Here is a 15,135-nt window from a genome sequence, read left to right on the forward strand (position 1 = left end):
AAAATCTACTTTATTAACACTTTTTTTTTCCGTGTAACTTGAGATGTAGTCCACTTTTCTTGAAAATGTTCTAATTATAAATATCTTGAAAGAGCATCCATTTGAAGCTCTTAGTAGATGAAGAAAAAACTATCATCATATTCCTATTTTATCATCACTTTCAAAGTACTTATAATTTATTAATTTACAATATAATTTCAAATATAGTAGTTGTAAATTCTAGTGAATTTTTCTTCTACCAAGTACAACTAATATTTTTTGTTGATTTATTTGGATCTTTTCAGATTAATGGCCTCTGAGTTCTTAAAGAAATCTAATTCTATAAGGAGACCTCCGTCAACAACTACCTCTTCTCACTATTTAGGGACTTTGAAAGTCTTGGACCAAAAGCCCTCACAGAAACAGAACATAGAACCTGAAAGAGCAGACAGCATAAGGGCAGCTGTTTATCAGGTAAAAAGGAAAACATATAACAAAAAATGAAGAACTGATCACGTAATAAGATTACCTGTTTACCAAGGAATAAAAAGACCCTATCAGAAATGATGTCTTAGTACTTAATTTATTAGGAAAGATGTTCTTTTATAATACCTGAGCAACCCAAAGGTTTTTTTTTTAACTAGAATACTTCCTTCCAAGCTTTGCTTAATTGATCATGGTTGTTTAAGAGAATATGCCATAGCAACTTATGAAAATACTATAAAAGCAAAAATACTGTTAAGGTCTATACATGTTTTTATACTTTTTCTCCTTAAAATGTATATTGTTAAGAACACAAAGAGTTTTAATTTTTTCCATGAGACTTTGTATTAAGCTTACACAGAACAAGACTTTCCTGATTTTTTTTCACAGTTCCCAAAGCCATCCTTTTGTTTTTTTGTCTTGTTTGTTTTACAAAATAGTACACTTTAGAAAATTATACTTGTAAATTTTGAAGAAAAATGTTAACTTACGTAGCCATTATTTTCAATCTTCAAAGTCTGTTGTTAAAACTAAGATAAGTTTTATTTTCTTAACTCATCTTTATATATTAGAATATTATCAGAAAAAGAAAAGTGATACTAGTTTATATAGAATTTCTAAATTTTGTATTTTGCTTTTTTTAAATTTCTTGGGTGCTTGTGTGGCTCAGTTAGTTAAGTGTCTGCCTTCAGCTCAGGTCATAATCGAGTCCCACATCAGGCTCCCTGCTCAGCGGGGAGTCTGCTTCTCTCTCTGTCCCTCCCCCCTGCTTGTTTTCTCTCTTTTTCTCTCTCCTATTCTCAGATAAATAAAATCTTAAAATAAAATTTCTATCAAATATTTCAGAAATGAATAAGAATTCTGAATCATTTGGGAAACTGAGTATTAAATACTTTTTTCTTGTTTTCACAGGAGTGGTTAGAAAAGAAAAATGTGTATTTACATGAAATGCACAGAATTAAAAGGATCGAGAGTGAAAACTTAAGGATCCAAAATGAACAGGTATTCTGAAATATAGAAATGGAAAATATTCTGGGTTTTTAAGTCAGTAAAATATCTCTGAGTAACATTTCTAAATCCACTGTTTTTTAAATGGCAAAATAACATGGATATAAAAGAATTGATTACTGATTTTATTTCTCTGGCATTTCATACATTTTCAGTTTGATATAAATATAATCATCTCACATGAAAACAGATATGCAGAGATTTCTGATTTTTGTAGGTGCGGAATATATTCGACACTACTGATTTAGGAACTTACTATTACTTGTGACTACCTATTCACTCTTACTTAACTTTTCACTGTTAAAAATTGACTTCAGTCTTACAACTTAGCCAAGAACATAAAGGATCAGCAGAAATGAACCTCCATTTTTCCTCTTTTCTGTCTTGAATTTTATATGTGTCCTTAAGACTAATGCCTATGGAGGGGCGCCTGGGTGGCTCAGTGGGTTAAAGCCGCTGCCTTCGGCTCAGGTCATGATCTCAGGGTCTTGGGATCGAGCCCCACATCGGGCTCTCTGCTTAGTAGGGAGCCTGCTTCCTTCTCTCTCTCTGCCTACTTACGATCTCTGTCTGTCAAATAAATAAATAAAATCTTTTAAAAAAAAAAAAAAAGACTAACACCTGTGGGGGCGGGGGTGCGGAATACTAACACCCGTGTGAGCTCTTGACTGGTATCCTTCCCACTTACTGGAGGTGGACTCTTATTTTACTCTGGCCTGTACTTCAGTCTCTACCTCTAACTCCTGGTCCACAATATGCTTAGTTCCCTCCCGACTTCTGCACTAGAAGCCCTTCCCTGTGCTGTCTGGTACCAAAGGGATTCAGAAGGAAACCAGGTTCCCCAGTGCCTGGTACTGCATGGAGAAGCATGCAGGGGTGTGCCTGCATCCCCATCAGCGGTTCTGCGGCCTTAAATGGCTGAGCTCCGAGCCCAACACTTTCTCCTGTCATCGTCACAACTCGCTGAGGTGGCTTGTACCTTTACTTCTAAAGCGTGTTTTCTTTTTATAAGACTTCATGTCGTTTAGCATTAAGCAATGAGGCAGAGAATATAATGGGATTAGATGGAGGTAAGTCAAGTAATAACATACTCACCGTACCCTCATCTACATTTTTCTCAGTCTGGCACCTAGTTTCAGCATCCCAGCTGTGTTTATTTTGTAACAGTTTTATGCTTTGATGACAGTCAAAATTCAGGTTCAAAGCAAAGATTGGGGCTTTCTACAGGATTTGGCCGGTTGAGTTCACTCTTACTTTATAAGCCTGAAACTTTCCTGATATTTTTCTTGTAATGGAATGTTTTATTCTGAGCATTTTGCAGTAGCACTCAGGCCATTATAGTTTATTTTGATAATGTTTATTTAGTAGGCTTCCAAAAAAGTGTTCTTTCCCATGAATAGCAGATCAATATCTGATAAATGGGTTTAGAAAAGGACATTTTAAACTGCAATGAATAATTCCGATAACACTTTTTTTCTAAATCCACTTGTCTCAACCATTCTAAGAAAATTACCTGCCCTGAACAACAAGGTCTAGAAATGATGATGATGAAGGGAATTCAACACAATCTGTATGTATCTGTATCTACTGCTGTCTGTCCACTGTTTATATGTCTGTCTCTTATTTTTTTGAAACAGAAAAGAGCTGCTAAGCGAGAAGAAGCATTAGCATCCTTTGAGGCCTGGAAGGCTATGAAAGAAAAGGAAGCAAAGAAAATAGCTGCCCAAAAAAGGCTTGAGGCCAAAAACAAGAAGAAAACAGAGGAAGAAAATGCCGTGAGAAAGGAAGAAGCACTGCAGGTACTCAGTGGCTTGAAGTCCCTGGCGGCATGATTTTCCCTTCTCTGACTACTGGAGATTAGTGACTGGCTGTGACTCTCCTTATTGATCATTTTCACGGTTAATAAGAAAATCATTGTGTACTTTTTCAGGCCTTTGAACGATGGAAGGAGAAAAAGATGGAATATCTTAGAGAGAAGAATAAAAAGGAGAGAGAATATGAGAGAGCAAAGAAGCAGAAAGAGGAGGAGACGATTGCTGAGAAAAGGAAAGATAACCTAACCGCTGTTGAGAAATGGTAATCCCAAATGAGAGCTATTTGATAGTTTCCAAGTGAATAACACTTTAAGGCTCTTGAAAAGATTATTTGCTTGAAATTTACTAAGGCATTGCTATCTCATTATTGCGAAGCTGTATTCAGGAATCTTTATTCTATCCTCCCCTTTAACCATCCAGTGTTCTGTAATATCCTACATAGGAATGAAAAGAAGGATGCTTTTTTCAAAGAAAAGGAGAAAGAGAAAATAAATGAGAAAAGAAGAGAAGAACTGAAAAGAGCAGAGAAAAAAGATAAAGATAAGCAAGCTATTGATGAATATGAAAAATGGCTGGTAGGTATTGTCTGTTAATGCACTTGTGTCTTGTGAATGCACTTTATTCGTGACTTTTCCATCCTTTTCCAACCGGTTCTCTTTGTCTCTGCCTACTGACCATTTTTACCTGAAGCTGCCTTGTGGAATCTTGTTCTCTCCCTGTGCCTCTCCTATTGTCTTCAATTTACTCATTTCTGTTGATGCTTTTACTCTTTCCTCAAGCACTCAAATGTCAGGCAGAATATTCTTCGTTATCTGCATCCTGACATTTATTTACTTACCAATCACGCCTGTTCTTCCTTTGCAATGACTGTTATGTCTAAAATCATGGAGAGCTGACAAGTGCATTGCTGACGGTATGCCAGGTATTTTAGGTGGGACTTGTCATGACACATGGTAATACAGGATTGAATAGTGAGAAAGTTACTCCATTTTTAAATTCTCTTTTGATCTTTCTAATGACCTCGAGGAGAAGGTTTCATTTTGGTGTTTTTTAATGAAAGAAAGTAAGTAGAAAGTGTGGGAGGAAAATGTGTAGCTGTACTTAACATTATTTTGTTTTTTGTATTTTTTGTTTGTTTTAGTGTACTTGTGTTTATGGTCACTTTTCATTGATGTTAAGCAAAATACCATTTTCTGGCTTAAAATATCATTATAAATATGCATGTTTATCAATATTTGGCTACGTAATGCATTCCTATGAATAAGTATTTATATATGAGTTGGTGACACATTCATATGAGTGGTTAGCACATCCCATGTTGCAGCAACCAAAATGTGTAAAATTGCTCCGCTGGGTTTGGGATCCAATAGGGTTTCTTTCCAGTAGGAATGCTTGTCAACCTTTTTTTTTTAAATCCACATCCATCTGCTAGTTAAAAATATCATCCAGGGTATTTTGTGGTTGTATTTCTCTGGTTAGGACTGAACTTGAGCAGCTTTTCATTTGTATAAGGGTCTTTTGTAATTTTTTGTGGAAACTGTTAATTCATAGACTTTCCACATTTTTCTGTTGGTCTTTTTCTTCTTGATTTTTAGAAGCTTGTTTAAGTATTAGGGAAATTAACCCATCATTTCTGGTAGGAGTTACAACTACTTTTTCCCCGTTGTTTTTTTGTTCTCTAAACTTTGCATGTAGTATTTTATGCCATGAAGAACTGATTTTATTTTCTGTTGTCAAATTTATCAATCTTTTAGGTTCTGATTTGCAAGCATAATTGAAAAGGCTTTCTTTATAACTTGAGGCTAAATGAAGTACTCCCATTTTTCTTCTAATAACTTTATAATTTTAATATCTTGACATTTTAACATTTGATCAGCTTGTAATTTACCTTGATAATAGTGGGGTATATGATTCTGATTTTATTTTTTCCAAATGCATCTCCTATGAAATAGCCTATCTTTTACTCATTGATTTGAAGTACTGCCTTTGTTATATGATACCTTCCCAGATTTTAGGGTCAATTTCTTGACTTTCTGTCCCATTGGTCAATCTCAAATCTCATGGTACATATTCCAGCACTGTACTGTCTCATTATCAGGGCTTCATATGTTTTCGTATCTGTTTTGGTTAATCTTTCTTCATAGCATGTCTTTCAAAGTATTTCTGACTGTTACTGTTTACTTTTTCACATCAGCTTTAGAACCAACAGTAGCTAGAGAGGCATGCAGGACACAAAGCAGTCTATTTAAAGATAGGGTAAAAAGATGAAGCACTTAGGAATAAACTTAAGAAATGTACAAGACCACTATGAAGAAAATTTTAGAATACTCCTGCAGGATACAAATGAAGACTTGAGAACATGGATCCAAACTGCTTTTGGATAGAAACACTCAGTCTTATAATGATGTTATAGATGTCAGTGCTTCCTGAAGTAATTTACAAATTTAATGCAATCCTAATAAATATGCCAACAGAATTTCTTCTTGTTTATGTGTTGATTTTAGTGCTACTTTATGCTAAGTCCATGCAGAAAAATAGTGAGAAAATAAAGTGATCAGAATTGGTTGGATGGTTTGAATGAAAAAGGTAGTGTTTCGTGATGGCTTCCTTAAACTCTTATTAAATAGTCCTTGGTTCAAGAAAAATTAAAACTCTTCTTCTTTCAAGGAAGCATATACCAACTGTGCTATATCACTTAGGGCAACTAAATTGACATGTTTTTCAGTTTTATTTTCACATACTTTTGATGATGGAAATAGAATTTTCTTAATGACTAAGTCACTGTTAGGTACATTATGTTTTATTACAGTATTTAGCCACTTTCTTATTCTAATCAGTCCTCTGGAGAACAAAAACTTATCAAAGATGAAAATGAAAACAACTTGTTTTGATATGTAGTACAACCTTGACAAATATAATGCTACTTCTAAAAACATCCAATCACATTACAGATCTAGTCCTCCAACTTGCCAATTTTATTGCAGTTTGTTTCTAGAAAGAATGGAAAAATATCCCCATATGGAAATCTAAGAACTTCAATTTAAATGTAAAGTTACATCTCAAAATTTTGTTATAAAACCTGCTTTAAGTAATGAGCATTGGATGGGTTATCGTTTTAGGGGAAAGTTACAGCCAAAGATCAGTAAGACTCTCTTCTTTATGCTGGTTCCCAGATTAATGAATAGTTACCATTAATAAGAAAATGAGTAAAAAATTCACACTCCAAAAAACAGTACTCAAAAGGACTGTTTAACAAGCATTTAATTATTACTCCAGATAACCTTTTTGATCATCTTAATCGATATTAAGGTTGATAATTAGTTGCCTGTTTCCTATTCTGACTTTCTTAGCACCTACTTTTAAGAGCAGACTGGTTTCATGTTTCCCTCTCTCTCCCCATGTGAAATGGAATAGACAAAAAGAGGTATGTGCAGTCAGTTTCTGTGGACTCAGCCCCACACTGCTTTTCTGCTCCCTAGCTAGAAGGTGTGCCTCTCTCTAAGATACGACAGTGTTTAACAGGGGCCCAGTTACAGTTTTTTGTTGTTGTTGCTGTTTTTTTCTCAGTTAGGATTCTGAAAGGGGGATCACTCTTTGCTTTAGTAGGAATAGCAAGCATGGGGCAAAATGTTAAGACAGTAAAAAAGAATTTCATACCTCTTTTCATTCCTTTTGTTGTATGTGAATAATTGTATGCTTATGGGAACCTTGCATTATCGTATTCTCCTTGTGACACATCAATTCCATACACTTGCTGGTGAAAGAATCATAGACACCTCATAATGTACCAAGATGCTGCCCCTCCCAAGCTGTCCAGCCTGTAGAGGTGACACTATCTAAGGGTTCCTGGATACTGCTGCTCTTTGAGAAAATCACCAATATGAGGAAACCACCAAACTCTATAGTGTTAGCGGAGACTTTGAGAAATGAAGATACAATCTGAGCTGCAGGGTGAAAAGAGCTAGTGCTGCTTACATTTCAGGAATTCCTGGATTAATGTTTAATTTTCATAGTAATCCTCTCATAGTCCTTTCTTTGAAGGGAGTGTGTGCAGGGAAGCAAAATGATTCTAAAATTCATCCAGCATAATAAAAATGGGAGAATATAGAAGATAATATTTCCAAAATAAGATGAGGTAGAGGACTGTTTCCATCAAGCAATAAAGTATAAATTTACCGTCCTACTCTCCCATGAACCAGCATTCTTCTCCTGGATTTGTCCCATCGCTTTCCAAGATGTATAATTCTTAATTCTTAATTCTTAATTCCTCATTTGCCTCCAGTTGTGGTTCCACATCTCACTACCCCTCTTTAATAGCTAAACTTCTAAGAAAGTTTTATTTACACTTCATACCCTTTTCACCCTCAACACACTCCAGCCTCGTCTCTTTTGCCATCACTATACTGAAACCACACTTTGAAAGTTAGTTTTGCCAAACCATCTAGCAATCCAATGTGTTGTTTTCTGCTGCATTCCCCAGACCTCTCAAACATTCTCCCTAGCCACTTTCATCTTCTGGCAACTGTCACCTCCCCTGGGCACCTTGCTCCCCTGGTGTCTCTCATTTCTCTGCCTTTCTCCTCAACGGCACTTGTTGACTTCTCTTCTCTTACCTGTGTTCCAGATGTTACCATTGGCCTGCAGGCCCCACACCACCTCACTCGCCTACCTTTCTATTCTGGTACCCCCTCCTGTCTTCTGCCCAGTTTGAGTCACACTGGCTAGCACTGGCCCTCTTGTTTCTCTCACATCCCACGTTTCTCCGTGTCCGAGCCCTCACACATACTGCTCGCTCCGCTTGAAATGCTCTCTCCTCAGTGCCTCTTGCAAGGGGCTTCTCTTATCTGGCTTGTCTCACTTTGAAATGACTTTCCCTGAATCCACTTTTCTTTGAAGCCATGCAGTCTGTTTTATTCTTTAGCAAGAACACAACAATTTTTTAATATGTTCCATAGAAATTCTCACAATTTGAAATGATCTGTTGTATGTTTGTTAACTGTCTGTTTTGAAAATCCCCTGAGGGACAAGGACCAAATCTGTGTTTGGATTTTAGAATCACGTTATACGTGGTCCCCTGTAGCATACTGCTTGATCCAGAGTAGGATCTCGGTGCTTAACAGTTGTATGAATGAACACAAATCAAAGCAGTATGATACCAGTAAAATAATAGATGCTCCCCCAGGACCTCTCAGAACCTGTGATAAGGAAGGATGTGCTGCTATATAATAAAGTAACACAAATTAATAGATCCAAGGAAACTGTAACTTGGGTTATTTGTGTGACATTTGGGCATGAGATCACTTCAAAGCAAAGCGAAAGCACCTAAGCATTAAATATAAAATGCCAAACAATAGAAGAACTGAAGGAAAACAAAACACTATCAAGTCTCACAGGGATAAGATGCTTTTCTAAACTGAGAAGTGCTATGGAAATAAAAAGGAAACCATGAACAGATACTGAATTTAAAATCATTAATGCATTAACATAAAAAGTCCGTGTAGATGCTGCTTGGGGTGTGGCTTCCTACAGCTGTTTTGGAAAATAAATCATTTCCCAGCAAATTATATTAATACCCTAGAAAACCAGCAGTTTCACTCCTAGGCAGATACTTGGAGAGAAAATCTTGACTTATAAGTACAGGGCATTAAACAGGGATGTTTACGAGGGGGGAAAAAAAAATCATGTGTTCTACAACACAAAAATAGGTTAACAAATGGTGATAAGTTGACAATGCTGGAATTCTATGAATATTCTATAGAATATCAATGAACTAGGGCTGTAATTCACATAGGTGGATCTTAGAAATATTAAGATGGATAAAAAAGAAACTGCAAAAGTACAGCATGTTACATTTTACTCTAATTATGAAAACATGCAAAACAAAATTACTTGTTTTGAGATTAATACATTTATAATACAAGTACTAAGAGATGCGCTGAAATGATAAGCATCAAATTGAAAGTAATGGTTACCTCACTGGGGTGGAGAGGAAGCAGTCTGATGGAGGAATGAACACAGAGACCTTCGAAAGTATTGGTCCTCGTTTTTTTTCATAAGGCAGATGGTGGGCACACAAGTTTTGATTACATTACTCTTTACACAATTGTCTTGGCTGAAATAGTTAATTTTTTTTTTTGCTGAAAAGGACTAAGAGTAATGTAGGTAAAATATGTGCTGCAAAGATAACATATATTATATGAAAATATACAAATTACTAAGCATTAAAAGCATCGATACCCATAGCCAGATAATTAAGCAAATAAATTCATGAAAGGACTAAAGAAAAAAATAATGTGCTCAAACTTAATAATAAGCAAAGAAACATGAGACTTAATTTTCAACTATTTATAAAAATTTTGAAGTGTCCTTGCTGGTCATGGCATATTCAGCCTTTGCACCCAGTAAATTAAGTTCTGAGCTTTTGTTCTCAAGTCATCACTAACTTCTCATAATTTTCTCTTTGAGTTTTGGAATTATAGGTCTTTTTCCCCCATTTTTCATAATCTTGTTTAAATATTATCACTTTAAAGATTAAAAAATAAGTGATTAAGTGATGCATTAGTACCTATTGGTAATATACTTACAGATGAGCAATATACTCAGCCGCTATTCCTTTATAACCAGTTAAATAGGAAGTGACATTTTACTGTCTTATAATAGATTACTTTGTTCTTTAGCAAGCAACTTGATTTGAAAATGATATTCATATATGTATATAAATTTGAAGTTTTCTATCTTCTCTTTAGGAAAAGAAAGAAAGGCAGGAGAGAACCGAACGAAAACAAAAGAAGCGTCATCCCTTTCTGGAAAATGAGGCACTTCCTCCCTGGAGCCCTCCAAGCAGAACTGTATTTTCAAAAGTGTTCTGATACTTCTCATTTTTACGTTATTTAGTTATCAATTCACCGTTTTAGCCACTATTTATTCAATTAGTTATAGTTAGAAGAGTCTGTTTTAATTAAATGCCAGCCATTTCCACTAACAATGGAAAAGATGCTTTGGAGTTTAATCAGTGAAATAATTGAAAGCTTTTTTTTTGGACTGTAGGTAAATGCCTCAGATAAGAAGCTAATCATCAGATTGCTCTTAACCATTCGAGTGACTATCACGTCCTGACAGTCCTTACAATCAGATGATCCGTGGTCACTTTCCCGAAGCTGTGCATGGTATTTAAGTGTGTTTATTCCCCAGAATAGGAAACCATCTAGGTACTATAATCATAGAAATAATTGAATCTGTGAATGATTGTGCACCTAGATTCAGGTTTTAAAAGGAATCATCTCTGGGGGTACGCATATATGTAAATACACATACACACACATATATATATATGTGTATATATATATATCTTAAACTGATCTTTATTTCAAGCAGTTGACTTGCACTGTGCAAGTTAGAGTTTCAGTCACTTAAGGCAGTAGTTCAGTAGAACTCGAATCATTGAGGCGTCTTATTTCAGAAGTTTGCCTTATGTTTTAACATGAGTTTTATCTGTCCCACACTTAACGTGACAATCGTAGGCACTTTTATAATGAGTAGACCTCTAAAATGTGTCTTCTAAGTTCTGTCTCACTTTATTATTTCAGTGGTACCAAAAATATATCCATTTCTTGGTAGTGATATACTTAACACAATAGTTATGGAAATTCCATGAGAGTTCAAGGTCATCACTGTTAATAATTTTTTCCAGACTAAAGCCATAAAGGTGATAAAGGTAATTTTCAATCTCTTAGCTTATTCCAGAGTCTTATAGCTTATATTTAGAAGACAGCTATATAGGAAGGCAATTTGTAGAAAATGCCCAAAGAATATTTATTTATTTGATCTCTGCATATCTTTAAATTAATTGGACTCATACTTGAACTGGTCAGCTGGTTTATCACAGACCAAATGTATGCTCTCAGAGCTGCAATACTACTTTAGCCAATGATGCAGCACAATGATGGATGAGAATAAATAATTACTATTTATTAAGCACCTAATGTATGCTTGCTGCTGGATCTTTACAGATGTCAATTCTTATCTTTAGAACAATTATTCAGTGTAGGTATTATTTTGCAGATAAAAAATACTGAGACTCAGAGAAATAACTTGCCATACATTTAGCATGTGATTGAATCGGAATGAGAATTAAGTCTCCCTCCAGAATCTGTATTATATCAACTTTACAAACACATATCACCTCTGGGATCCTAAAATCATGTATTGTTATCCGGAGATTATCTTTCCTTTAAGAAATATCTGTTTGTTATTAGAGATGTTGAACTTTATTAGATCTATGAAGTGAAAGAAGTTTCCATAATAGTTGAAGATTTAGTCAAATGCCTTGTACCTAGCATTAGAATGTCAAGAAAGCCAGCAGGTTGTGGAACAGAGGCTTTGAGATAGTCACTCAGGAGGTTTCAGAGGATTAACCTCATTGTGGTGCATGTGCAAAATAAGGGAGATACCATGGGTCACTTTCTATGATTACATCAGTACTACGAATAAATTGGTTTTAAAATTATAAACAAAACTAGAAGCACACTGCCAGGAACTAGGAGCATACTTCATGAAATTGAAACTGTTATCATCAGTATGTATTATCAACATGGGATTTAACTCATCTCTTTTTCACCAAATATATATATAGTGCCTACCAGAATGAATCATTGTTTTTGATATCCAATTAACTATTCACAGCTAAAAAGGAATTTGCAAATTCCAGGGAAGTAAAAGGAAAAAAAGATCAGGGATATGAGATCATAAATGTGTCATAAATTTCACATTAAATATTTTCTTACACTTCCCAATTATTTTCTTCTTCATTATCATATTTAGTAGCTTGCCATTATCCCTTCTTAGTTGTTGTGAGCACTGAATGAAATTAGTAATTAATGTAAACCATATGGCATTGTTTTCATTTAGGGACTATCAAGAACCCTGCATTTCCCCACTTCATGTATGTGAGAAGGTTAATGTAGGCGGCATTGATAATGGTTATTTGACATACATTTTTAGCAAACAAGAAGAAATCTCCGCTCCTGGCCAGTCTAGCACTCAAAGGAGAATACAGAGATGACCTGTATTAGGGAGTTCCTAAAAAGAAACCTAAATACTAATTTCTTAGCACTGCTTGTGAAATAGGATGAAAAGAGAAATTGAGGTGTTTGCAAAGACCCCAAAAGTTGTTTCCCTCAAATGGGGAAGTTTGTCTTACTATGATAAATAATATATTATTTCCCGTTTACAGCCACCTGTGCTGGCCAGTTATCTAGTTGAATGAAACCCTCTTTTTTCCTGCAGCAGAAATAAAGTTGAGTTTGGGGGGCTGGGTGAAAATAAAGTACTACTCAGTTTCTGAGATCGAAAGGGCCGAATCCAGCCTGGTAGTATTCTCGTGAATGTATTTATCTGTTTTTATCTGTATTTATCTGTATTTATCTGGTATGAGTTCCCCATATATCCTTAAAAGTATCAAATGTAAATATACATATTTGCTCATTAAGTTTTCATTAATTTATAATAAGAGGGAATTCAAATTAAGGACACTAAAAACCTATAGATTTTCAGGTGTAGCGTCTAGTTTTGTAAATTGTATTGATCACTTCACACTTCAAAGTAAAGAAAGTAAGAATTTAATGAATATTCCAAAACATTACTGAAAAGAATTTCCCTAGAAATTTACTTACCAGTACAAAAAAATAAAATTTTTTACACAATGTATTTTCCATTACGAATAGTGTTTGTAACAAAATAGTGTTAGGTAAATAAAGAGAAACTATATGGCATTTTAGGTCAGAAGGAAGAGGCAGTTCTCTTGATGAAGATAAGAAATGTTCAGGGGTAACAATTTTTCAGTGGTTTGTATTATATCACATTTTGAAAATGTTAGTGACTCATTTATTGTTTTAAAAGTATTGGAACTGATATTTTTCACTGTTGCCAAAGCAGTAGCTGATAATAGTTAAGTGTCCACAGCTGTATTACCTTAGAGTGATAAAACTGCATCTGGGAGGGTTTTAATACTTTAATAAAACAGGCCCAAACCCTATTTCCAAGTTGAACAAAACTACTCTGACTTGCCCACGCCCATACCACTAACCAGAAGAATCCAGAGTTAGAGATCAGGTGTCCAGTTTTCTAGTTGTAATCTGCCCCCATCCCATAATTTTGAGAACCCAATAAAACTTTTCATGCTAAATTTTGTAACCATGGTCATTATCAGCTTGGTTCATTGTGATCTTCCCAGATGGTCCCTTATCCTTCCAGTGCCTTCTCCGTAACTCCAGATCAAGGCTCTTTGGACACCTACATGACTACTTCATGGGTGGGGAAGGACATAAGTTTCTCAAGCCCTGAGTCACAGGCGAAGATACAATGGAAAAAGGAATTTCACAAAATGGGAGAAATTGCATGTTAGTCAAAGTAGTTCCTGAGAATAAACCCATACAGAAAACAAACTTTCCTGATGTCATCTTGGCTCTAATTTCAGAAGTGCTATATTAATAGGTATTTAGACCCATATGCTCCCATGCTACACAAAGCAAAGATATTATCAGTTGCCCTGCTTCCTAGGTACACTGGCTGACAGAATAATGAATGCTATATAAATGCTTAACTGGAGACTTCCCTGAATTCTTTTTGTTTTAAAATTTCAGGTGATTTGATTATTTTGAAACATGTTACATGTAATTGTATAATGTTAACTAAGTTATTGGTATTAGATTTAGGATGTTGTTTTAAGAATTACCTGAGGAGATGTACTTACTGTCTGCTTTCTAGTAGCATACTTCATGTTGTGCTGAATTAAAGTTAACCATTCAAGATTTATTTTATTGGGTTATGATGTTATTTGTTGATCGTGCCAGATTTCATTTCATAACTTTGGAAAATGTGGTATGAGTTTCATTTGTGGGCTAATGATGAAATGATCATTGCTATTTGCAGAAACATGGATGGATCTAGAGAGTATAAATGCTAAGTGAAATAAGCGAGTCAGAGAAAGACAAATACCATATGACGTCGCTCATATGTAGGATTTAAGAAACAAAACAAAGAACCGCCCCCCCCCAAAAAAACCCCCAGACTCTTAATTATAGAGAACAGAGGGTTACCAGAGGGAAGGTGGGTAAGGAGACTGGTGATATAGGCGAAGGGGATGAAGAGTACACTTACCATAATGAGCACTGAGTAATGTATAAAATGCTGAATCATGGTCTTATACACCTCAAATTAACATAACACTGTATGCTAACTACAGAATTTTTTTAAAAAGATGAAATGATCATATTATGCTAATACATCTTTTACTAGAAATGCCTGAAAATTTTTCAAAAATGACTGAAAATTTGGATATAAACTTTTCTTTTACTTGAAGTAGTACATAAGTTACAAAGGTAATTATAAAATTACCAAATAGTTAGAAAGTGCAAATAGCAAAAATAACCCACATTTCCATCTCCCCAAAATAATCATAGTTAACATATTTTGTACTCTTCCAGCTTTTAGTTTCCAGTGCCTTTTTTCCTATAGTTGGAATTAAATGGAGAGTCAAGAAAATAGAGATAAAATTCCTTCTCTCTGTCTGTTTTTCTCTGTGCCTTTCTCCCATGCCACCTGTATGTATATACCTATGTGTTGTATTTCTGTATACATATATATTTGCATATATTTATTTACTAAATATAGATTAATATCTATATATAAATATACATTAAATACATATTATATAAAATTTATTTATTTATATAAATATATATATATATTTGAGTGCAAAACTCAGGAAACCAAATATGCAGTTTTGATCTTATTTCAATTTTAAAGAATGAAAAAGTTTGAATATATGCATGTATACATATGTGTTATATTT

At 34.8% G+C, this 15,135-nt stretch overlaps 1 protein-coding gene across 2 annotated transcripts in view; it reads left to right on the forward strand.

The window, feature by feature from the left end:
- MAP9 (microtubule associated protein 9) overlaps positions 1-10,289 on the forward strand; it is a 31,915-nt gene extending 21,626 nt beyond the window's left edge. For both annotated transcript variants that reach the window (XM_080797567.1, XM_080797566.1), the window contains exons 9-14: positions 285-453; positions 1,375-1,464; positions 3,108-3,269; positions 3,401-3,546; positions 3,727-3,859; positions 10,031-10,289. In XM_080797567.1, the coding sequence (XP_080653693.1) occupies positions 285-453; positions 1,375-1,464; positions 3,108-3,269; positions 3,401-3,546; positions 3,727-3,859; positions 10,031-10,153 (823 nt within the window). In that variant the 3' untranslated portion in view covers positions 10,154-10,289. The remainder of the gene's footprint in view (positions 1-284; positions 454-1,374; positions 1,465-3,107; positions 3,270-3,400; positions 3,547-3,726; positions 3,860-10,030) is intronic.
- Positions 10,290-15,135: the final 4,846 nt, after the last annotated feature.

The sequence above is a fragment of the Martes martes genome, assembly GCF_963455335.1.
Source record: "Martes martes genome assembly, chromosome: 2".
Taxonomy (NCBI): domain Eukaryota; kingdom Metazoa; phylum Chordata; class Mammalia; order Carnivora; family Mustelidae; genus Martes; species Martes martes.